The 25584-nt window shown below is 43.0% G+C and overlaps 2 protein-coding genes across 4 annotated transcripts; both read left to right on the top strand.

Moving 5' to 3' along the window:
* Positions 1 to 4802: 4802 nt before the first annotated feature.
* Positions 4803 to 14353, top strand: Cmtm1 (CKLF-like MARVEL transmembrane domain containing 1). Of its 2 annotated transcripts, NM_001029914.1 has the most exon segments (4): positions 4841 to 5679; positions 9491 to 9649; positions 10693 to 10794; positions 13593 to 14353. In NM_001029914.1, coding segments are annotated over 4 exon segments (1200 nt in total). In that variant the 5' UTR covers positions 4841 to 4878; the 3' UTR covers positions 13731 to 14353.
* Positions 13890 to 25150, top strand: Cmtm2b (CKLF-like MARVEL transmembrane domain containing 2B). 2 transcript variants are annotated; one of them, XR_015643238.1, is made up of 4 exons: positions 13890 to 14378; positions 14488 to 14646; positions 24194 to 24255; positions 24802 to 25150. XR_015643238.1 is itself a non-coding variant. In NM_001419686.1 (4 exons), the coding sequence occupies exons 1-4, from the start codon at positions 14268 to 14270 to the stop codon at positions 24985 to 24987; spliced, it is 558 nt and encodes a 185-aa protein (NP_001406615.1). In that variant the 5' UTR covers positions 14151 to 14267; the 3' UTR covers positions 24988 to 25150. The 2 variants fall into 2 exon arrangements, 1 of the variants encoding a protein (NP_001406615.1); NM_001419686.1 differs by having other exon boundaries at positions 14151 to 14378; positions 24154 to 24255.
* The last annotated feature ends 434 nt before the right edge of the window (positions 25151 to 25584 follow it).

Below are 25584 nucleotides of genomic sequence, written 5' to 3'. Positions count from 1 at the left end.
TGACACTTGAGATGGCTTCTTAATCTTAAACTCTGAACCTCCTCTCCAATAATTTGAATAGTATCATAAAGAGCATCAAAATGCCTATCTAAATCGTCTTGAGTCCCCAGCTCCAAAAAAAAAAAAAAAGTTAAATCCTCTTGAGTACTTAGAGCATTAGTCACATCTTTTGCTAAATGATTAAAAAAAGTAGCTGTCTTAACTTCTGGTGTCAAAGCAATTGCAGAAGCAAAGGTGCTAGCTATTATTGTATTAATTAAAACTGCTATGTCAGCAATATTCAAGCCCACTACCCTCTTGCTTCTGTTTAAAGCCTTACTCATTTCTTCCAGTGCTCGCAAGCCTTTTTTTCACACTACCAAGGTCCTGTAATACTCACAGGCAATAAAACAAAAACCAATTGATAAACCACCAGAGCAGACCTGCCAGGTTTCAATACACTAGCGCAATTAGAAAGTGTACAACCAATACAACTTACGTTAAATATTGTGGAGATACAAAATTTTAACATGACTATTAATAAAAGATGAAGAGCTTTACCACATGGACTAACACTTGTGTGAAATCCAGGTCTTGTCATTTTTCTACATCCAGATCCTGTCCCAGTTTTATCTGCTGCTAACATATCTTCTTTAAGAACTGCAGCTAGTTCCCAAATGTGTCTCTGAAAATGTCCAGAACCAGCCTTTCAAATAAAGGTCGTTATTTCCAATATCGGATTGATTTCCAGACCAGTCCATGATTGAGTCAGAATAACTGGTTTACATTAAAGGAAAGAAGAGTCATTATAACTTCTCTTTTTAAGTTTTTGAAGCCAGTTTCCACAGTTTCTATGTTCTCTGCCCCACAAGGTCTGAAAGTTTGAAGCAAGGCAGCTTGTCCAGTCTGGGATTTAGGCAAGCAAAGGTGGATCAGGGACATATGTCCAATACAGCTTTCCATCATCTTTGTCAGGGCACTCGGCAAGCTCACAGGTCAGCATCATCTTTTCTCTCAGCATCAACATGTCTCCCCAATCACTTTGGAAGCCACCACACGCCTTCAGCATCCTCCAGAAAAAAAAAAAAACCCACAAACTTGCCCTCTTCCCCATATTAAATACCTGATCGGGACCATGCCATATGCTAATAAGTGGATCCTTCTATTTCACCTAGGCATAAGTATGCCTAGTTGTAGGGTGCCTTAGAACACTAAACAGAGAGTTCCTTGGCACCCCAATTTTAAAAATTTAAAATAAAGAGAGCATGATTTAAATAAATGTGTGATGTATGGGGATATAATGCCTCCTTTTTTTATTTTATGAAGATATTGTTTCTTTTAAATTAATTCTTATTTATTTTATATATGTGAGTACACTGTAGCTGTCTTCAGACACACCAGAAGAGGGCATCAGACCCCATTACAGATGGTTGTGAGCTGGTTGCTGGGAATTGAACTCAGGACCTCTGGAAGAGCAGTCAGTGCTCTTAACCACTGAGCCATCTCTCTAGCCCCTGAAGGTATTCTTTTAAAGTTCCACAATACTTTGTCCTTGAGAATTATAGGGAATCTCAGTAATATGGGTAATATTAAATTGTCGACAAAAAGTCTCAAATGCTCGCCTGCAATAGCTGTTCCATTGTCTGCTTTAATCTGATTGGGAACACCCAGTACAGAAAAACAACATAGGCAATGAGTAATCACATTTTTGGTTGCTTCTCCTGTTAAAGCAGTTGTAATTGGAAAGCCTGAGAAGGTGTCAATGGTCACAAAATGTTTTAATTTTCCAAAACCAGAAATATGGGTAACATCCACTTGCCATAATTGATTAGGTACAAGTCCTTGAGGATTAACACCATTATGTGGTACAGATAGAAATTGAGGACACTGAGGACAAGTCTTTACAATTTGACCTGCACATTCTCTAAAAATACCAAATTGTTGTCTCAAGCTATTACTATTTTGATGATGTAAAGAATGAGATTGTTTGGCCAATTGTTGCTGTGTAAGGCCTATAATCTGCCTGGTACACAAATCTGCTGTGGCATTGCCCTCACTAAGGGGTCCAGGCAATCAATCCAGTATGAGCTCTTAAATGTCCTTTAAAGTTAAGGAACAGTACATCCTATTAAATTAAGTTGTATTTATATAAATAATTGCAAAATTTGAGAATTAGCAGTTTCTAAAAAAGGAACAGTTTCAAGCAATTGTAAACCATGAGCTATCAGTATACAAATTAAAACCTTGATTTTATTTTATTCTATTTTTAGCATTTCAAGAATGGCAGCTACAGCACGGGGTTCAATTATTTGTGCCAAAGCAGGGGGAAACTCAAGAGAATAAGCATGTGGTCTCCACAATAGGGTGTTAAAACTTTCTTTGGAGATGAAGAAAGATGAATCCACACTAATGGTTTCTTTTGCTAAAGGACTGCTGTGGGCAGGTGAGAGGTAGCAATAATGCAAACAGCCAGCAACTGATTCATGGTCTGTATAACGTATCTGCTGTTGGCTAGTAGCTTCTTCTACTGTCTCCAAAGCTACTTGTCCCTCGTCAGTTAATTGTTGAGGGAAACCAAGATTTGCATCCCCCTTGAGAATATCAAACAGAGGTTTAAGTTCTCCTGTGGTAAGCTTAAGATGAGGTTTTAGCTAGTCAATGTCCGTCTCCTAACAACTTTTGAAAATCATCAAGAGTAAGTAAACTATCTTTTCTTATCTGAATTTTTTGTATCATATTGTTTAGGATATAACTGATGTCCCAAATATTGAAAAAGCTATTGCCTTTGAATCTTTTCTGGAGCAACAACTTATCCCCAAAATCTTTTTTATTTTCCGGAGCTGAGGACTGAACCCAGGGCCCCGCGCTTGCTAGTCAAGCGCTCTACCACTGAGCTAAATCCCCAACCCCTTATCCCCAAAATCTTAAAGTTCACTGAATAAGAGCAAAGGCTTGTAGTTAAATTCCTTTGGAGGGATCAGCTAATAAAATACCATCCATACAATGAATAATAAACACTGAGGGATTCAAAGTCCTAATTTCTGTATTGAAGCAATGACAAATTTTTTTTACATAATGTGGGGCTAAGCCATTCCTTGAGGCAAAACTTGCCAATGATATCACTTCATGGACTCTCCAAAATTATAAGCAAGCTCACTAAATGCAAACCTTTTTATAATCACCAGGATGTAAAAAGAACTGTATAAAACCAGTCCTCCAAATCCATGATAGTTCTATATGCATTCCCTGGAATGGCAGCGAGAGTAGGAAAGCCTCATCGACCCTTCAAAAACCCTGAGACAATCTCCACCTGCCCAATTTTTTTCTTAATTACAGATATGTGTATGTGTTAAAGTCCTGAGCCTGTGACTGAGCTGCAAACTGCAGCCAATGGAACACTGGCAGTTATTTTCTTTGCAACCACAGAGCACAACCATAACTTCAGAAAGCAAAACTCAACCTCCAAACAATCCAGTCTCTCCAAAATCAACACCAAGTGCATCAGTCCCATCCTTCAAAGCTTGGCTGTCAGTTCTTACATATGAATGCACAATGGTGCAGGCTCTAATACCTCTTTTAAGTCTAGTGTCTAGGATAAGAATTACATAAAAGAAAAAAATTACCCAATATAGAGGTATCTTTAGAGACTTTTTTCCATGGGTTGGCTCATGCCACGTGTTTTTGTTCTGAATGACTCCAGCACTGAGTTACCAGCTTAAAGCCAACTTTCTGTTACTAATGTTACAATTTTAAAAACCATTCCCAATAACTTATAGGCCAAAATCTATAACCAAGACATGTAGAGCATATGTATATATTTAAAACCAGTCAGAAACAAAAACAAATGACTGCACAATTTACTTATTTAAACCAGACAAAATCCTTACTTTTTCTAGCTGTAATTTCAAGAGAGGAGCGCCTTGTCACCTGCTGAGCCTAATAATCACAGTCACAGAGTTTTTTCTAGGAGGAACGACTAAGAAACCTGTTATTCTTTTATTAATTAATTCATCTTTCCCCCACTTATTTGAAATGTTGTTTTTGTCAAATGCTAAAAGAATCCTACATTGTAAGACTCACTTATTGTCCACTGATGACATAGATGATATTTTTGTTCTCATTTTTACTAGTTATTAAACTAATTCTTTATACTTCCATATAATCTCTGCAGTTCTCAATTTCAATGTGAGTGCCAACTAGTTTCATGTCAACTTGACCCAAGCTAGAGATCTTTGGAAAGGGGGAACCTCAGTAGAGAGAGCATTCCCTATTGGCAAACCTGTGGTACATTTTCTTGATTTGGGAGGTTGATTTGGGAGGACCCAGATGACTGTACAGTGTACAGTTCCTGGGCTGGTATTTCTGGGTGCTGTAAGAAAGTAAACTCATTCAGTCAGTAAGGACCAATTCTCCAAGGCCTTTGCATTAGCTCCTTCTTCTGGGTTCCTGTCTCAGTTCCTGCTCTGATTTCCCTGGGGGATGAACTACAAGCTGTAAAGTGAAATAAACCCTTTCCTCACCAAGTTGATTTTTGTCATTCTGCTTTATCAAAACCTCTTAGCCGATGCGTGAGTTTGGCATTTCTGAACCCTGCTGCACTAGACCAGCAGGCCTCACTGGGGCTGGCATCTGGCCAGGTATACCTCCAAATAACTCCGAAACCCCTTTTCTCTGGGTAGCAGCTCCTGTGGGGGTGGTTGCTGGATCTTGAGTTTTCAGGCTAGGCAAGGCGCCTTTTCCCCACAAGGACAACTAGGCAGCAGCTATCAAAAACAGGTGCACGCGGGATAGGCTACCAGCAACCGTTGAAGTCAGTTCCCCAGAGGACCATTGCCCTGCGACCACCCAGCGGACTGGAGGGGCAAGGCCAGCCTGACATAATCAGGCTTGGGACCCACCATGAAGCCTGCATCCACCAAGCCTGGGTCCAGACTCTCAACTTCACAGTCAAAGGTGCCTGCTGCCTCTGCCGCACCTCACCACAGACCTTCAGTACCAGGAACGCCAAAGAGCCAGAGACCTTCAGTACCCAGACCACCATCTCACCAGGGACCTTCAGTACCCGGAACGCCAACCAGCCAGGGACCTTCAGTACCTGGAACACCAACATATCTGCGACCTTCAGTACCGGGAACACCAATCAGTCAGGGACCTTCAGTACCGGGAACACCAATCAGCCAGGGATCTTCAGTACCGGGAACACCGATCAGCCAGGGACCTTCAGTACCAGGAACACCATCCCGCCAGCGATCTTTAGTACGCTCCACACCATCCAGCTACAGACCCACAGTACGCTCCACACCATCCAGCTACCGACCCACAGTACGCTCCACACCATCCAGCTACCGACCCACAGTACGCTCCACACCATCCAGCTACCGACCCACAGTACGCTCCACACCATCCAGCTACCGACCCACAGTACGCTCCACACCATCCAGCCAGCGACCCTCAGTACACTCCATACCATCCACTAAGTCCTTGCAGTCAGTGCACAGAGATCACACTGCGGACAAATTACCAAGGAAACACACCAAACATGAGAAAGTGCGGCCGACTCGACCTGCCCCAGTGTCTGAGAAAATCAAGATACCGGAAACCGTCAAAATACAGGATAAGGACAGGGTCTCAAAAAGATTCAGAGATGGCTTCTGTAATTTTTGCTGCTCAGCCAATGGGATGTTGAAGGCCTTGAGGATGGTGAGCAGGAGCTGCCAGCTGATTGGCTGGGTGGAGGGAGGGTAGGTGGCCTTGGGAGTTGAGCACAAAGCTGTTGCTTGAGCAAAGTCTCCACTGTTCCCTATGCCACAGTTTGCTGTTCCCTTTCTTGTCCCCACACTTTTTGTTTTTAAGACAGAGTATCCCGGGCTGGCCTGGAACTCACTATGTAGACCAGGCAAGACTTGAACTCAGACCTGCCTGCATCTGCCTCTAGAACTAAATACTGATCTGCCACACCCAGTATTACACATCAATCCTCAGGACTACAGGGTCCCCGTCCTCCTCCTCTTAGGATTTCCCCCTGACAAATGAAAGTAGGAAAACAATGAGTAATGACAGAGTTGTAAAGTAGCAAGCACAACCAATAAGAACCACCATCCAGAAGAACTAGTCAAGCAATACATGAGAGGCAAGAATCCAGGACAAAGGGAAGAGAGAGAGGGCAGCCATTTAAAGTCAGGATGAGGGAGTGAGTGCTCCTAACCATCCCTGACAGTGAAGGGACCTGAGATGGGACACAAACCACCTGGGAGGGAAAGTTTCAGGATCCAAACTGAACCCAAAATAGAGAGATTCAAGGAACAACGTATAAAACAAAGGAAAAGCAAGGGGCCTGTAAGGTGGCCAAGTGTGGAAACTCTGCTAGAGCCATGTCCAAACACCAGACTGCAATCCCCAGAACTCCTAAGGCAGAAGGAGAGAAGCATCCCCTGCAATTATTGTCTGACCTCCACATGCACCCTCTCCAGCAACCATCTCCTCAAACATAAACAAATGGGGTTTAGCTTGTCATTTTAATTCTGAAAGGATCCTTCCCTAAAGTATTTCTTAAACAGTGAATCATAAGACCGAGGGTTGATTTCAGGGTCAGCCCTTTCAAAGCAAAAGATATCATTCTAATGACGCTCCAGCTGTTTACACACACACACACACACACACACACACACACACACACACACACACTTTGGGATGATTTCCACTTGCATTTGTCAGGAAAAAAAAAACTCTACCACTGGGCTAGGTCCCCATCTCCTTTTTGAGTGACTATTTTATAGTCAGTTGAATGTTGACATTGAAACCTGATCAGGTTTAGAAAAAGCAAACACACAGGCCCAGGATGATTAGGAAGTGTGAGATCATGTGATGGATCTCAGAATGGGAAAGACAGTTTCCCATACTAAAAAACAAATCGTCATCTTTACTTTTAAAACATATATCACAGAGAGGAAAACAAGGGTGATCTCCTATTAGAGCTCTTAAAATAATCCACCATATTATAAGTGAAATGTTCTGAGATTAAATCAGTGTTTGAGAACATGTGCAAAACATGAACATTTCTTTCTGATTTCCAGGAAGGAGGAAGAGGAGGAAGAGAGAGCTGGAAAATAAGAATTGAGATTTCATTGCCGTTCTAAAACTAAACATCTTTACCCCAGAATCAGCAAGCTCTTTAGTTAGGGTATCACACATGTTCTTATTCACGTGACAAAGAGAAAGGTGTCTGCCATGTTAGTGAGTACTCTTCCTGGTGACCATCACTCCAGAATCCCTCATCATGATGCAGGAAAGGAAGTGAGACTATCTGAAGAGAGGCAAGGTCTATTTCCTTTCACTGGCACAATCACAAGTCTTAAATCCACTAGGAGATCACATAGAGAAAAATAACTTAGCTGGGTGGCAATCAAATTAATAAATAAAAAGCTTTCCTATAATCAACTGACATGTAGGAAGCCAAGCCAATGACGAACACCTCGATTAAATTCCAGCATTCAGGAGACAGAGGCAGACAGATCTCTGTGAGTTCAAAGCCACCATGGTCTACATAGTGAGTTCCAGGACAACCCAGGACATAGTGAGACCCTCTTTCTAAAACAAAATAAAACAAGCAAAATAAAAAGTAAGGAAATGTTTCTCTTCACTACAGTCATCAAAATGACCCATAGTTAGCAAAGAAGTAAAAATAAAAACCAATAAGAAAAAAACTTCAAAACCTTACCTGGGGAGAAAACACACTAAAATAACAATTTGTTATTGATTAAAAGTTAGCTGAAATGCTAATGAAATGCCAACAAGTTTAATGTAGGGACACAACCAAGATACACATGGGTGTCACAAACAGTCCAAGATGAAAAATGAGAGTTCTGGATCCAACAGGAGCACTAGTGAGCCACCCTACCATTTGCAAAGCCCTCTGGAGGCTGGAGCAATGGCTCAGCACTTAAACTGGAATCAGGTTTCAGCAGAGGTGGCTCACAATCCCCTTTAAGTGCAGGGGTCTGACAGCCTTCTCTGGCCTCTGTGAACACACACATGTGTGCACACATACAACTTTAAAAAGAAAAGCACTTTAAAATTTAAAAAAAAAAGGAATGAGAGAACAGAGTGGAAAGAGATACTAACACATCTCAGAATTTAGTAGATGACAAAGATTGAGTTCTTTGTCCATTAGGCGACATCCAAGAATCTCGCAGGGACTGACTGAGATAATCAGCTGTTCAGACAAAGAAAACTGGGGTTCTACCTCAGTGTTCTGATCAAAATCAGCATCTCTTTACTTCTATATTTACCGGTAGATTTTCTTCTAGAAATACAGACCAGTAGTAGTGATCTCTCCTCAGGAGACAGACTTGCTAGGAGTGGTGGCCCTCACCTCTAATCCCAGCACTTAAAGCAGGCAGCTCTCTGCGGGTTTGAGGCCAGCTTGTAATAGTGAATGTCAGGCCAGCCAGGGATGCACAAGGAGATTCTTTAAAAACAGAGAAGGACTAGGTTTTGGATGGAGAAGAAGAAAACAGTTTAAAAACTTTGTAGGCCAGTTATTGTGGTATTGCCTATCTTTAATTCCCAGCACTTGGGAGGCAGAGGTAGGTGGGTCCCAGCAAGTTCCAGGGCAGCCTGGTCTACAAAGGGAGTTTGAGCACATCCAGGGCTACACAGAGAAACCCTTGAGAAACCAACTTTTGCTCTGTGTCCCATCTTCATTATTTGCATGTATTTTAACATCTGCATATGTTATCTAACTTCCAGAAATGCTTTTAAGTAAGGGTGGGAATGTAGCTCAGTAGTAGATTTGCTTGCCTGGTGTGATGAAAACCCTGCGTTTGATCCCTAGTTCTGTAAAATTAATAAGTTAAGTAAAAAATCGAAAGCTGCAAACTAGGAACATAATTCAGTAGTAGAATGTTTACCTGCATATGCCAGGGTATGAGCTCAATCTTCAGAACCACACACACAAAAAAAAGTAATTAATTTAAAACAATAATGAAACCCAAATACTCGTGGAAAACAATACAGGCATGTGCTGGAAAGGTGGCTCTGAAGAAAAGTGCTTGCTGCCTGATCTGACCTTCTGAGTTCAGACCCTCAGAACCCATATGGAAGCTGGATGAGATGGGATGCAGTGTGTAATCCCAGATTTCCTTCAGTAAAATGGAAAGCAGGGACAGGAGAGAAGCCTTGAGGCTTGTGGGCCAGTTAGCCCCGAGTAGGTGGCATGGCAGGAACAGTAAGAGGCCCTGTGCTAAACAAGGTGACAAGTGAAGCCTGACACCGAGGTTGACCTCTGATTTTACATGCATACCATAACATGCCCATGCCTTCACACATTAACATGCACGTGCGTGCACACACACACACACACACACACACACACACACACACATCTATACACAGACACATTTTTAAAAAGAGGCTATTGCAGTATCATAAAATTAAATGTAACAAATGCTGCCTGTTAATATGAGCTACTGGCAAATGGCTCCCCGCATTGAAACCCATTCTTCCCTTACAGTGCATTACTGCAGCATCGGTATTTTGTTTCGTCATTGGTGGCGCCCAGGACCTGTTTGTAGCCATCATGATTCAGGAAACCTGCATCGTCTTATTTTTTATTATAATCTATTTGATAGCCCTTCAACACTTCCTGACCTGTATCCACTGGCCTCTGCTTGTAAGTTGTTCATTTTTGTAACTCAAGTGTCAGCTCTGCTCATGTAACCCCAAGAATATGCTTCTGGGGAAGACAGTGAGATATCTAGACAAGTTCAAGACAGAACATTGTCTTGGTCCCAGGAGAGAAACCACCTGAAGCCCAGAAAGGTCCCTCGGACTTCTCTATCAAGTGGAGCAGTCAGGACAACCCATCCCTACCTCCCAGAGTTCCGGTAGCATTAAGATGTGTATACATAGAGGTAACACAGTACCTCACACCAAGCACACATTCAGTACACAGGACCCAGAAAAGAAAAACCAACTCCCACTCCCCATAAGGGATTTGGGCCACTAGTTAGGCCATCCTCTCTTGTGCTGGGAACCATCCTGACATGGCTCTGATCCCTTCCACACCTCACATCCTATGTTTTTCACAGTCATGGGGATTGAATCTAAGACCTGTGTGTTGAATTTCTGTTTATCACAAAGCCATCTCTCCAGTCCTAACTCCCCTCTTTTTCTATCTCCCTTTTTTGAAACGAGGTCTCAGCATGTTTTCCAGGGTAGCCTTGAGCTCACTCTGTGCCACAAGCACATCTGGAACTTGAGATCTTCCCGAGCAGCTGGAATCATAGGTCTGTGCTCCCAATCCAAGCCTCAGTTTCTTATAATACATTTATTTAAACATCAAAGTGGGTGGGATGCTAGTGAGCTAGACCACACATGTTTTCTTCAACTGCAATATATATTACATATATTATGTAATAGATATGTAGAGAGGAATGTGCGTATGTATATGTGTGTGTATTTATATACATGCGTATACTAAAACCCAGTCAACATAATGTTCTAGTGAAATTAAACCTATTTCTACAATGTCCTACCAACACCTTTTATCACACAAACTCATATCTTTGAAAAAATAACTATATCCCCAAAGATCCCTGTCAATCAAGGAGAAGTGTTCAAAAGCGTCTGTCTTAGAGTGGACAAATGACCAGCTTACATGTTTTGAAGTTACATTCTCATTCCAAGTTGACCATTTTCAACTCTGTATTGCAGGATCTGATCAACACTCTCATTTCAATGGCATTTCTTGGAATAGTTAGCATAATAACCATGACGACAGAAAACAGTGAAAAGAATCTGACTTTTATTGGAGGGGTAAGTAGAGGCCTTCATGATTCTATTTAACACCAGTATTCTAGGGTCAATGAGATGGTTCAGTGACTAAAGGTACCTGCGACCAAATCTAATGACGTAAGTTCAACCCCGCCACAAACAGGATACAAGAGACTGACACTCTCATGTACTCCAACCTCCACAAGTGCACTAAGGAACACACCTGCTCATCCACACACAAATAAAGTAATACAAACATCTAAATTGGAAATAGTATGATTATTTAAGGACCCGGAAAAGGTAACTGGAAATCCATCATGATGTCCTTAACAGAACACTGAAGATTTATTTTCAATGGAGGTCAGAAGAGGACATTAGATTCCCTGAAACAGGAATTAACGACACCTGTGAAAGTTCCACATGGGTTCTGAGAACCAAACCTGGGTCTTCAACAAGAGTGGCCAGTGCTCCTGACCACTGAGCCATCACTCCAGACCCCCTTTCTCTTTCTTGTACTGACTTCTGCAAATGATGTCAAGCTGCCCAACCTTAAATTCATGAAACTCAATTTTAAAATGTATTCTTCAAATACATGGTTCAGTCTATAGAACTTTTACAACTAAAATGCACTACATATAAAATAGTGCAAGAAAAACTCCTGATAAATTGGTGTCCTAGTTACCACTCCATGCTGTGAAGAGGCACCGTGCGTGACCAAGGAAACTTACAAAAGGAAAGCATTTGATTTGGGGCTGGCTTACAGTTGCAGAGGAGGAGTCCATGACTATCACGGTTGGGAGTAGGGCAGTAGGTAGACAGGGACCGCATGGGAGCAAATGGCCAAGAGGTTCTATCTGATCTGCAGGCAGCAGATAGAGAAAGGAAAAAGAAACATCCTTTTGAAACCTCAAAGCCCACCCCCCCCCCACCCACCCAGTGACTCAGCTCTTCCAACAAGGCCACAGCTCCTAATCCTTCCTACACGGTCCACCAACTGGGAACCAAACATTCAAATATATGACCCTACGAAGACCCTTCTCAATCAAGCCACCATACTATCACTTTGAGTTTTCTGGGTGAGAGAACCATATTAAACACGGATATAAAAGAGGAGGTGAGAGAGGTGGTCAAAACTGAGTAAGTCAGCTTGTTCGAGGAGGAAGGGATCCTGCCTAGGTTGAAGGGCCTTGTGTGTGCCCTGTACTGCTCTAGCTCTATCTTTAATGTTCCTCGCTGTTTTATAAATAAGGAATCTAATCTATCTAGCCTCTAACTTGCTCTGTAGTTGGGGATAACCCTGAACTTCTGATTGCCCTGCTTCAACTCCTCCTTCCTCCATGCTGGATTACAGGTATGCACCAGCACCCTTGGTTTAGGCAGTGCTGGCATCCAGCTCGGGGCCTTGTGCATGCTAGGTCAGCATCCTGCCAATAACAAGCAAGTTGCCAACTCCCTGACTTAACCTCTGAACGTTCAGGTTTGCAGACACTCATGTTCTTAGACTGAGGTTAGGCACTTGACCCTGGCTCACAGGTTTAGATAAACTGAGCCTAAATCCTGATCCAATGGAAGGATGCAGGGAGTAGCTGATCAAATGCTGGAGGAATGGGAGGAGTAAGGGAACAGGACTTGGTTCTCGGTTAACAGTGTGGAGAGAAGTTACTCAAGGAAAGAAAACAGTTTAAAGCAGGGCTGATGTCTCAGTGCCACCTGCCACCAGGAGCAATGGTCCGAGCTCCAGCCTGGGGATCCACAGAATGGAAGGAGAAACTCAACTCCTTCCTGATGGCTCTAACCTCCACACATGCTGTGTCATGCACAGGACTGCGCGCGCACACACACACACACACACACACACACACACACACACACACGTAGACAGAGAAACAGATACACACATGAAAGAGAAGAATCAAGAAAAAGAGAAACTTTGAAAAGAGTTTAACTTCCTGCAGTTAATTTAATAATTGGTGATATTTTGTCAACCCCACTGGATTGTGCCAAGCTGGAGTTGAGATCTTGGAACAGAGCCCTTTGCCCTGAGAAACTCACACAGGGGCTAGAAGAAGACTTTCTAGGAAACTCATCAAGTAGCCCAGAGGGAAGCATTTATGGCTGCAACACCAGGTGCTGTGATCCCTGGTCCCAACCTGGCAACTCATTAACTGAGCTTTGTCTTGTCCTGCCAGGGTCCCCACACACCCAGCCTCCGTGTCTTCTTGCCTGTAGGGGCAGCAGCAGGGCACCTCCATGTCTTTCTTTTTGCCTTAGCCAGGTTTGCTTTCCCTTCCCCTCACAGACTCTGCAGCTGGGTTTTCTGCATCTGGAACCTGTCCCTTCCAGTTACTAAGAACTCCAGACCAGTCATCACCCCACCCTCAACTCTGCTAGGCTCTCAGACCTGGCACAGTGGTCCTCAACCTTCCTAACACTGGGACCCTTTAATACAGCTCCTTATGTATGGTGACCCCTCCACCACAAAATTATTTTCATTGCTGCTTCATAACTATAATTTGCTACTGTTATGAGTTGTACTATGACTGTTTTCTGTTAGTCTTAGATGACCCCTGTGAAAAGGTCATGCTAAAGGTCATGCTAAAGGGTCGGGACCCATAAGGTGAGAACATCTGATCTAATAGCTAGTCAAGTTCAGGCCCGTGTAGGCAGCAAAGCCCACTGCCTCCCTTTTCTTGGAAAGAGAAACCTGGTGTACAGCAGCCAGGAGGGACCGGAGGCCTCTTGCAGCTCCTGACCTGGTGGGACAGGAATAGAAATGAGAGATGAAGCTGAGCTTGTGAAGTAATCTAGCCTTTCCTTCCCACCCGTGTTGTGTCGGACAGGTCCTGTGCTTCTCGGCAGCAGTCCTGTGTGTCATCGATGCATTGTTGGTTACCGAAAAGATGAGGCACAAAGCAAAAAGTTCCCTGGGGAAGAAAACTAAGCCCTCTACTACCCGACGGAGGCAGAAGCAGCGCTGAAGTCACCCAGCCCTCCACAGCATTTGGCAGAGACTCGAGATCATGTCCACCTATAGAATCACTCCCTCCAGGCCATCACGGAGCGCCCATGCCACGTGAGTGTGACCCTAAATGCAAGGCTTTTAAGTTGGCAACACTTCCGCGTTTTCATGTGGCCTTCTGGAAAAGTTGCGAGTTATACTTCCACTCAAGGTTGACCCAGGAGGTCTGGAGGGAAAGCACCCCAGGGAGTGGGAGCAACAGCCAGAAGCCAGTTACTCCTTTTCAAGGAAGGCCTGGCTAGGACCAGTGGGGCTCAGTGAGCGTGGGTGCACGGACTGCCTGGTTCCCGCTGGACAGAGGAGACCTTGCTGGTGCACGAGATGAGGTGGGCTCGCGCCAATGAAGAGCAAGCGTTGGAATTCTGTAGTTCTAGTGGTCAGTTGAGAGCCTCCCTTGAACAGGTCAGGAGACACCAGGCTCTCCCTTGAGCTGGGCCTATTCAGGGACGGCAGGCAAGGCTGGGCGGTAGGAAGCTGAGAACTGCTGCTAATAACTATGGCCGAAGGTGGCAAGAAGCCCAAGGAAAAAGGCTACAAGTGGGAATTCAAAGACAGCAATAAAGACTTCTGGACGCAGGGACATGGAACGACCAAGTCTTTCTGTTTGGTAAACTGGATTGGAATAGCTGACATGTCCATTGGAGGTGGGGGCGTGGTTCCTCAAAAGCAGGGAGAGCACTTGCAACACCTCAGGTGTATGTATTTTTTCCATCCAGATCTTAATAACCACTGCACTGATCTGTTTCCAAAGAGTGGCCACGCACCCCGTCCTGACCCTGCTCCTCACTATGGAATTGTCAATCTTCGCTTTCTTCTTCTTCCTCTACTCCTTTGCGGTCCACAGATACATTCCCTTCATCTTCTGGCCTATGATGGTAAGTAAAGATTGCAGGAAGGTGATGCGAGTCATGTTATAAAAACTGGAGAAAAAGACAACCTCAGCTCCTGTACTGGTGCTCAAGCTGAGAAGCTGGGTGCAGAGGGAAAACCAATCAGGAGATGCTTCCAAAATCTAACTGCATTGGGTCAAAGAGAGAAGAACCTAAGGTTTTGCTGTCCTCAGAGATAAACGACCAGCTATTTCTGATATTACTGGCATGTATCTTGTTGGGATATCATTCTAGGACTCAGGAAATAAAATAAGACTCCGCATAAACCTGTATAGTAAAATGAAGCAAATGTCAATCATGTGAACATGAAGTGTCAGGTCAAGACCCCCGTTAGTCGTTGGGGTTTTTTTGGTTATCCTTTGAGACTTCCTTTATGAGGTTCAAGTGATGGAGAATTTTGGTTACAAAGGGAGTAATGTGGGAAGTTCTCTAGTTTGACTACTAGACTTGGATTATGTAAGCATTTGCTTCCCCACAATGCATCTGATTTTAATCATATGCAACCCCAATTATGCATAATCATTAGATGGGAAATATGGAATGTAGCTTTTTGTAAAAATGTTCCTTTTTTGGTTTTGTTTTGTTTTTTGTTTTTTTTTTTTTTTGCTAATGGATTCTTCATTTATCTGTCTCCTAACATTACCTTCACTAGTTCAGCTCTGCTTCTCCTATTTCAGCCACTACCACTTCTCTCTCCAACTCCTCTCTCACCACTCTCTTAGCCTCTGCTGCCTTTTATATCCACTCCTGATCCCAGAATTCCAAGAGCCCATTATCACTGAAGAGCATAGGGTCATTTAAAGAGCCTGGCACATAAAATGTTTCCTATTGCATTCCCCCATCCTACCCTCATTTGTTTTAGCTATAAATTATGCAGTTTTGAAGCTGCTTCTCAATTCTTCCCGATTTCTTTTCCCAGGTCCTAAGGTGTCTGATCTTTCTGTTTTCTCCAGAGCAGATTCCCAACTGAGATAAGAACCTACCAGTGATGCTTCTCTTCCCTGTAATTTGGATACTGCTTCTTGGATCTTTTTTTTCTCCTGGACTATCTTCCAGCATCTTTCATTTTGTACTTCCTCTCTTAATCTCTGTCCCCAGCTCTGTGAACCTTTGACTTGTAGTTCTGGTTTGGGCAGGATGTGGTATTCAGCACAGTCTGCCTTAAAAACCTGCTCATGGGCCTGTGGTTGTTCTGCATTGTGGATGACTTTGTATACCAGGAGTTCAAAGTCCTGGTCATACGCCTGTCAGAGGCTAAGTGTTGAATGTTTCTTTCTACCTGGGAGGGGGAAGCAGTGGCTGGTCAGTCAGGCTCTCATCTTTGTTCTTTTGGGGCAGTTGGCAAGGTTTTTGGAAGACCTCTCCTGCTCAACTCTGAGCTTTGCTAGTTTGATGATATCCACAGGTTTTCGTTTCCTGGGGAAGTATAAACAAATCCACATCCCCGATGCAAAACAATCGCTGACTTCCACTCTGATGTTAACACAGCCTTACAGTATATAGGCTGACTTAATTCCACAGTTTAGTCTATAACACAGTGTCTCTCAGCTGCTGCTGTTCCTTTCTCATTAATTTTCAGAAAATTTAAAGCTAACAGCACTATTTAGTCATCCCTCGGGGTCTGTATTCTTTGCTTTTGTTTTATAAGTATTTATTTTAGGATGCAATTAGATCTTCCTATGATGACTTCTGTAGGATTGTGTGGTGAAATGGTTACAGTCAGCTTCTGTAGCCACCAAAGCTTCTATTTCAATGACATTTACTTGTGGCCTTAATTTTGGCATTTGATCATTACCAACCATTTGCCAGAACACACATTTCCTGGTACTTCCTCCTGGTCTTTCTTCTGGAGCATCTCTGCTTTTGATATAGGGAAACAGCAACAGCTGAGCAATTCCATCACCCGTGTTAAACTACGTCTCTCTTTTCACATAAGCCATTATTTTGATTTCTCTTTTGAAATCTTTATAATTCCCATATACACAATGAATCCTGGGGAAGTCAAACTGCTCCTTCCGAAAACTACTCCTACTGTCCCTGAGGGCAAAAGACCATAAATTCCAGTAGATATTTTAGACAGAAATTTGAGAGATAGTGTAAGATGTTTATCTGTGGCCAAGTCTAGAACATCACTGCCCATAGTGACATGCATTAGATCTGCAATACTTAATTGAACTTTTTTAGTTTTTTGTTTGTTTTTGCCTGCTTGTTAGCTCCTGGATGACAAGAGGGAAAACACTCATACTTGTTACTGCAAGGGGCCTCAAGCTAGTCCTTCCCCCATATTATTTACCAACGGCAAGCAATTGCCTTGGATATCTCTCTTGGACCTATGTTCATTGGTCCAATGGCAACCCTTGTCACATTGTCTGCACATTCCTAGAAGCCTGGGACTTCTTTCTGATTTACATTTTGAAAAATCATTGCCCTTCGAGTTTCCTTGTTTGCAATTTTGTTTCAAATGTCCATATTGCCTACAATCAAAGCACAAGGCCTTTTGATATCAGAGCCCTCTAGCTATTGATTGGTGGTATATATTACAACCAGTATCACTTGCTTTCTTTATCCATTCATCTACAGGCACTGGCTGTGCTTTCAGTGGTCTTATAACTTTTTTCTTATACCCCACATTTGCATTTTCAAATGCTAGGGTCTCTATCATACTTGTCTTATGTCAGGATCTGATATGATTTTATTTACTACTTAGACCCATCTTTGTAAAAAAAAAATCAGTGAAGGTGTCTCTAGAGCCTTGTATAAATTTTATAAATGATGTGGACTTCTTTCCTGACTCCTCAACTTTGTCCCAATCTCTTAAAGCTGATAAACCACATTATTATGATTGTGTCTTCAAACTAAACCTGTTCTTGTATATCAGCATAATAACCTTTACCTATCAACTGGGCCCTCACTCTATTAATTCCTCTGGCTCTATTTCCGTGTTACAAATTCCTGACTTCTCTCCACCATGACAACCATCACAGTTGAAGACAGCTGTTATCAATTCCCCCCAGTCTTGGGGAATAATAATTTCATTTTGAGTAGACCAATTATTTAGAGTTTGTTTCACATGGGCTAAGTACATCTCAAAGACATCGCTGGCTTCTTAAAATAATGTAGGTCCTTCATATCTATAAGATGCCATCCTACTTCATCATAAACTTGTGGATTATCCTCACTAGCAGGCAGAATAATACTGGCAATGCTGTTGGTGGTATTTTTGGCCAAGCACTGTCTGTCCTCCAAAGGTGCTGTGGGTTTAACCCCATTTCATTTCATTGACTTGACTGCCCCCTTTGACACCGTCCCTTCCATTCTTTCTACTTGGGGAAAACTCCCTTCCTCTGATTCAGGTCCTGGGAATGAATGTATTTGTCCTCTCTTTTCTTGATACTCTTTTTTATTCCTAAGCTTCTCTATCTCCACCTACATTTCTTCCAGTCGCTCAGCCAGTCTTTTCACTACTTTCACTTGCATTTGTTTTCCAGTTGCTGAGTCAGGGTTTTATAAACAAAGTCGCCCAAAATGAGGAAAAGGAGAGGAAACAAACCTGCTTCAAAAAAACAAAAACAAAAACAAAAACAGGCAGAAGGCGTCCCAATAGCAGCTTCAGCAAATACCCTGTCACTTTTCCAAAGTGTCCATCTCTTCTTTTCCTGCCTTTAGCTCTATCACACTTGAAATCAAGCTTCCCATTCTGCCCAGCCACATGGTGGCCATGTGCCTTTTAATGTTTCTTTTTCCTTCAAACAGCCTGTCCCATTGGGGGCTAATGTAGCTTTTTGTAAAATGTTGCCTTTTGCTTTTAAATTCTTTGTCTTTGTATTCTCATGTAGTTACTTTATTTGTGGGTTCTTCTTTTATCTGTCTCCTAATATTTTCTGCTCAGGAGAGCTTCTCCTGTGTCAAGTGCCACCAACTGTCTTCTCAGTCAGCTAGCCCAAACCCATTTTCAACTGTCTCTTATTGTCACTCTTAAAAATCTCTTCTCCTCTCTACCCTACACAATCTTCCTTCTTCCTGCATCAACTATTTTCTCTGACCCTATTCTTCTGTCTCCTGGACCCTACTTCTGCCTAATCCCACTACTCTCTCCAACTCCTCTCCCGCTACTCTAACTCTCAGTTTCTGCTGGCTTTGACCTCCACTCCTGTTTCCAGAAGTCCAAGAGCCAACTCTCACTCAGGATCATTGGGTCATTTAAAGGGCCAGGCACATAAAATATTTCATACTATAACAGAGTTCCTAAAGTTTCTCTTTGAACACTCAGTTTTGGCTTATTGCATACTCACCTAAAAACAGTTTAGTCCAGATCAGCCTTCCATATCCCTCTTTATAATACTGAATAAGTTTCAGTAGAAATTGTCAAGTCATTAACAGGGAAGGAGAAACTTATTCCAATTTGCACTTTGATGTAGGTGAGGGTCGTAGGTTGCTAAAACATTGCTAGGTGCTTCCTTCAGAGAGGACTGTGTGTGTGTGTGTGTGTGTGTGTGTGTGTGTGTGTGTGTGTGTGTATGCATAGTACATGCAAGTGAGAACTAGGATGTCAAATGCATTGATAAGAGGGATGTATGGGGCTGGAGAGCTTGATCAGTGGTTAGCTCAGTGGTTAAGAGCACAGGCTGATCTTCAGAGGGCCAGGGTTCAATTCCTAGCACATGGCAGTTCACAGTCATATTTAACTCCAGTTCTAGGGGGGTCTGGCATCATCTTCTTCTGGACCTGCAGGCACCAGTCATGCAGATGATACACAGACATATATACTGGCAAAACATGCACATAAATTCCAATAAAAAGTTTTTTAAAAACATGAATGTATACATAACCCAAACCAAGATGTTGCTAAACCTATGTTTGCCTGTGCCAACGTGAAACCCTGTCTCAAAAGGGAAAAAATTAAGTGTCTGTATGATGAAAATACCGAGATAAAATAAAACATGGCATTAAAGACATGCAGGAAGCACTGGATCTGAGAACGAGGCTGTTAGTGGAGCCCAATGTGCAAATTTGTGGGTTTGATCCTCAGCACTGCATGAACTGGATGCAGTTGTGTATTTCTATAATCTTAGCACTCATACAGGGAAGCAGGGAGATCAAAAGTCAAGATCATCCTGGTCTACACAATGATTTTTGAGGCTAGCAAGGGAGACATGAGTCTCTATCTCAAATAAATCAATAAACAAAAAGAAAACAGGTAACCCTATGAAAGAAGTCAAAAAGAAGAAAGAAGACAAAAAGATCAACAGTGAGGATTAAAAAAAAGATGAAAATTAGCAGGCTTGGTGGCCTGTTGGAAAGGCTGTCTTTTATCCCGCACTAGATACAGCACCACAGTGTCCCAAGATGCCTGGTGTATATCTCCATCTCATTCAGCAAAATGTCTCACACTGCCGATGGCCTCTCTCTGAGCCTGGCAGCAATCTCTCTACCCATCTAGTTCCCAAAGCAGGTTGCCACCATGCCAGACACACACATCCCAATTCCATGGCGGCCCAGTGTCTCCAGCCACCACACACTCTCTTAAACTTAAATCGCCACATGAAAGAACACACAACACAATAACCTCTGATCCAATTGATAAGATATAATTGCCCACCTAGACACACAAAGCCCTGTACACATCCATCCCTTAAGAATATTCATAACAACCTGCAAATGGGCAGAGAGGAATCTTAACATCCACTTCCATATTCTCTCGTGGCTTCGTCTGCCTCCCTTCCAGTCTCCTCTTCCCTCAAACTTTTCTCCCATCCATCCTTCCTTCTCGCCCAGTGACAGGCCTCATTCTATCTTGTACCTGCCTCACCTGCGTAATGACGACATCCCACAGTGGCCCACACTTTAAATTCCAGCACTCAGGAGGTAGAGGCAGATGGATCTCCCTGGTCTTCGTACTGAGTCCCAGGACAACCGGGTTACATAGAAAGGCAAAGCGACAGATGAAGAGGAGGAGAAGCAGGAGATGAAAGAGGAAAAGGAGGAATAGACAGAGGAGGGGGAAACGAAGAAAAATCTAGGACCTTGGGTGGTGGTAAGGAATAAGAGAGACAACTCAGAAAAAGGGGAAAAATGAAGAAAATAGTGTAAATATCAAAAGAAAACAAGAGCTTTAGAAGATCGCGAGGAAAACATAAACAATGCTAAAAGAAAGTTGAAATTAATTTTTTACTAGAAAAATATAATTTACGAAAACAGCTCAAATAAACAGATGAATAGGTACATGGAACTTTCATCAGGTAACTTATTATTTCTTCCATTCAAATGATTTGATCTGTTGGGGTGACTTAGGGGTGCATCATGAAGCAAGGCTTCTGTCTTATTACCCTAATCACTAAGTAAATAATTTGACAACAACATAACCCTGTTACTCTTTTATTAATTCATCTTTTCCCCACTTGTTTGAAATGTTTTTTTTTTGTCAAATGCTATAAGAATCCCACATGTAAGATTCACTTCTTGTCTTTCCGTTCCATTTCCTTGGTCTCCCTTTCCTCTCTCTCTCTTTTTAAAGGTTGTATAATATTCTGTATGATAGGGATTCCACCTTGAAAGCAGATGTTAGGATAAAAATAAACATAGGTCTTCCTTACATTGAAAATAGAGACTAGAATGTTCAATAAAATGTTAGCACACCAAATCAAGCAGCACATCGGAGCAGCCTATCACAGAGAAGCATCATCCATCAGGGATGTAAAGATGGTTTTGTCTTCAAACTCTATCAATACACTTGTACTCTACTATATTGACAACAAAAATATAAGTTGCCAGAAAACTATTTGGTAATGATCAATAATAGCTTTTGTAAGAATCCTGACAAACTGGGCTTCAAGGACTCATCTGATCATAGTAAGAGGTGTCTACCCAGCATTGCATTTCTTAGTGAAGCCTTTCTTTATCAATCCTGCTGACCCTGTCTCTTATTGAACTGAAATCTGAGTATAATGTGACAAGAATGTGCAGGTGTGTGCAGAGCGGGGCGGAGAAACAAGGATTGCTCCCATGTAACATGAGTCTCTTCAGAGAGAACACAGAGGAATCTGCAGCCACAATTGGTCCAAATGAGTGACTAAGGTTTCCGGGGCCCAAACAGCAGTGCTGCTGCACGATAGCAGAGAGCAGTGAGAAAATGTGACCTTCACACCATGCAGAGTCTACCTCGTGTCTGAGAATAAACCTGCTGAAAGACAAGTTCAGCTTTATGACAAGATTATGAAATCTGGTGAATGGATATCAAGGGAAACCTAATGAGTTGGGAAATCTGCTGCAATCCCAGGTAGGAAGTTCTTACCGTAGAGATGGCAGACACAACTGCCGACGGATGAGCTCTGGTGCACAGAGGTGACTGACGAAGCTGTTACACTCTTGAATTCACAATAGCTGTGGTTCTATACACTCGATCTGGCCTATTAACACCCTCCATGGAAGGTTCAGGGGCTAACCTAAAAGATTTGTATGTAGTCACAGGATTGATGCAGAAAGAACAGACATTTTCTTCAGCTTGTAGCCATTGGTAAGATGCCTTGCTTCTGTATACAAATCCCCATCCATGCTCCCAAACCAACCACAGTGAACTACTCACTGGGGCCCAGGCTTGCATACGAGCATGAAGGCCCAAGTGGGCACACACACACACACACACACACACACACAAAGGAGGAGAAGGTGGGGATAGTTGAGAGGAGCAGAGTATCCAGAATAAGAAGCACAAAGAGAAGGTGACAGGGAGAAGGGCCTGGAACATGTTTGAAATACTTTATATACATGTAGGAAAATATAATGAAGCCATAGTTGTTTATAACTACCATGAGTTAATTAAAAGACACCTGATTTACCACAAAGCTTTGGGGCTAGAGCAGGATTTAACTAATGGAATTGTTACAAGTTGAATGTTTGTGTCCTCCGTGAATTCATATCCTGAGACTGGGCCTTCGAGGGAGACAGAAAGAGAAAACAGAAAACACCAAGTTGGGACCCTGATATAAAACGATTATTAATATCATTACAAGAAGAGACAGTAGCATCTTCTGTCCAATGAAAGGTCATATGAGGATAGAGAGGGAAGGACAGCTGTCTCCAGCCAGGCAGAAGACTCTCAGCAGAAACCGGATTTTCTGGTCCATGGATCTTGGTCCTCCCGCCCCAAGAACGCTGAGAAGATGAGCATGTGTTGTTTGAGGTACCTAGTCGATAGCATTTCATAATGGTGTGCTGAGCAGACTAATGCAAACTCAGAGAATCCAGACTTCTATACATCCTGTGACTTGTGTAAGACAGAGGTGGCATTGAAGAAGAAGACTAGGGCAGGAGCTGGAGTCATGGTGAAGCAGTTCAGAGCACTGGCTGCTCCTGCAGGGGAGCTGGGTTAGGGTCCCAGAACCCAAGCAGCTCCCAAACTGCAGGAAGTCTAACTCCCATGAAGCCAGTGTTCTCTCCTGGCCTCCTTGGGCACTGAGCAGATTTGTTAGGACTCCATTCTTTATAGGCAACACACTTATACACATAAAATATAAATTAAACTCTTTTCTTTTAAAATACAATTGGACAGAATATTCAATGAGAGTATGTAGGGATATTGGCAAGAAGATTGTACATTCCCCTAAAATTAAAAACAAATTAATATTTAGACCTTCTGGAGGAAAAAAAAGTTTTAGAAAATGGAACAATGGGTACAAACACATAGAAATTCTGGGCTTTGTTTTGCTTTTTATTCTCTTTATTTTATCACCACCCATACATTCTGTGTTGGGAGAAGAAAGGTTGTATGCAGTAAGAGAAGACCAGATGCCCCAAGGGAAAAAGAGTTAATAAAGGAACAAGCCATCACAGAAGGTGGTCCAGGGGTGAGGCAGGGGCTGGGGTAAGAGGGAGCTGCAAGGCTCCCAGTGCTAAGTCAGAGGGAAAGAATGTCCTGCCAGCAACACTGCTCATGAAAGGCCCTGAGAGGAGAGAACAGAGATGATGAGGGGAGGAGCCCAACAGAGGTGCCAGGAAGTGACCTGGCTATGCATTCACTTACATGATTATTGATGGGCACCAGATAGCTGATTATGTAGACCAGATGGTATCTCATGTCTCCTGAGGGCTGTGCCAGTTAAGTTTAGACTTTGTGCTCCACTCACAGGAGCCAGCAGGGAGTGACTGGTTGACCTGCCTGGTCAGAAGTTCATTTGCCTTTATATATATTATGTTAAATGATCAGGGAGAGGGAGGCGTTTGAAAATGGTTCCATGAACCGGAGAGATGGCTCAGTGGTTAAGAGCATTGACTGCTCTTCCAGAGGTCCTGAGTTCAATTCCTAACAACCACTGGTGACTCACAGCCATCTGTAATAGGATCTGATGCCCTCTTCTGAAGAGAGCAACTGTGTACTCATATAAATAAGTCTTTTAAAAAATAAAATAAGAGAATGGTTCCATGGAGGAGACAGTGCTGTTTCCAGGGTTGATGGGGCACACCAATCTAAGACCAGCTTCTCTCTCCCACTTTCAGGATCTCATGAACGACCTGTTTGCTACCATATTTCTCTTAGGTGGTATAGCCTTTGCTAATGAAGCGAGACGAGAATTACCAATGCCCTACATGACCGCTATGGTAAGGTGTTTTCTGCTGAGCTGTGGATTTCCTCAAATCACTGTCAAACAAATCCTAGGGTCAGGGGCTGGGAGGGAGCTCATCCTGGAGAATGCTAGCCTTGATTGATTTACCGCACTGCAAAAACCTATCTTAGTGCCTCATGTTTGTTTACAGTGCTGGCACTCAGGAGGAAGAAGTTCAAAGTCTTTCTTAGTTCAATAGTGAGTTCAAGGCCAGTCGGGGGTGTATGAGACCCTGTCTCAAGCAAACAAAAAAAACTTGGGGTCAAAACTAATTTAAGAAGTCGATAAATGTTTCTAACAATGAAGACACATTATTTTTAAGGTTGTGTGGAGGAACTTAGCCAAGTTACCTGTGACCTACATGTGTGCCAAAAGAAAAGAAAAGGGATGGGTCACCGGGCATGAAACTGGGGAGAGGGGTACGGATCAGGAAGTTTGAGGGGTACACTATCCATCACCTCTGAGAAAAGGCAAGGGAGGTCCTCTGTGCCTTCCTTCTAGGTACAACCCCAAAAAAGTGAACAGCCATTTGTTTTCCTAGATCCTTATGGGAGTTGCTGCCTTTTTTGCCATCATTGACCTATGTCTTCAGAGGAGACAATTCAAAAGCAGGAAGCTTCGAAAGTACATTCTACTTGCCCCAGACAGGGATGGCCAGATGCAAGACCCGAAACTCCTTACAATGCTGGCTGCTAAAGAGGATGAGGCTGAGGCAAGGCAAAGGTAGCTGGCGGAGAAAGCCAGGAGGGGGGAAGGGAATCCCGAGTGGTGACTGTGGAGCCACGCTTGTGATCAGGGACTGTGGCAGAGCTGTGGCCAGGCCTTTCTCCTCTCTCCCCTTGTCAGCTTTCCAGCAGAGTTCTCCATCAATAAACACATCCTGGAAAAGACGTTTCCCTTTGAATGGATTTTATATGAAAAGTGAGACAATATTAGTCCAATGCTCTTCATTCCACAGAAAAGCCTGAAAATTAGGGTCAAATCTGCACCTGGACCCAGAGCCCAGAATTCTCCCATGTGCGTGGACTAGAGGGCACAGTTTGGGGCCAACCAAAAATAATGACATTATCAACTGATAATTGTCAAATTTATGAGCTAAAAGGTCCAGAAATAAATGAAGGACCACAAAGTTGAAGTGTGTATCCCTTTTAAAGCAGCTCACTGGCTGCTATGAGAACTACCCATACCCCCTCACTATTCTTACTCTGGAGTTTAAAATGGACCCTAGTTAAAATCTACTGGTCAGGTTAGCAAATGGACACTGTCACTGTTTCAAGGCTGAGCCAGACTAGCGTTGGGGCAAACAAGGTAGGCACAAGAGGAG

This window comes from Rattus norvegicus, chromosome 19 (assembly GCF_021556685.1).
Source record: "Rattus norvegicus strain SHRSP/BbbUtx chromosome 19, alternate assembly SHRSP_T2T, whole genome shotgun sequence".
Classification (NCBI taxonomy): Eukaryota; Metazoa; Chordata; class Mammalia; order Rodentia; family Muridae; genus Rattus; species Rattus norvegicus.
The sequence above is the reverse complement of the archived record's forward strand: the minus strand, read 5'-3'. Positions and strand labels throughout refer to the sequence as shown.

Coding starts and splice junctions, on each gene's coding strand:
- Cmtm1 (XM_087593995.1), top strand. CDS start 4,879: ATGAAGCCTGCATCCACCAAGCCTGGGTCCAGACTCTCAACTTCACAG. Junction 5,680..10,692: donor TGTTGAAGGCCTTGAGGATG/GTGAGCAGGAGC, acceptor TCTGTATTGCAG/GATCTGATCAACACTCTCAT. Junction 10,795..13,592: donor ATCTGACTTTTATTGGAGGG/GTAAGTAGAGGC, acceptor TGTGTCGGACAG/GTCCTGTGCTTCTCGGCAGC.
- Cmtm2b (NM_001419686.1), top strand. CDS start 14,268: ATGGCCGAAGGTGGCAAGAAGCCCAAGGAAAAAGGCTACAAGTGGGAA. Junction 14,379..14,487: donor CGACCAAGTCTTTCTGTTTG/GTAAACTGGATT, acceptor TTTTCCATCCAG/ATCTTAATAACCACTGCACT. Junction 14,647..24,153: donor TCATCTTCTGGCCTATGATG/GTAAGTAAAGAT, acceptor TCCCACTTTCAG/GATCTCATGAACGACCTGTT.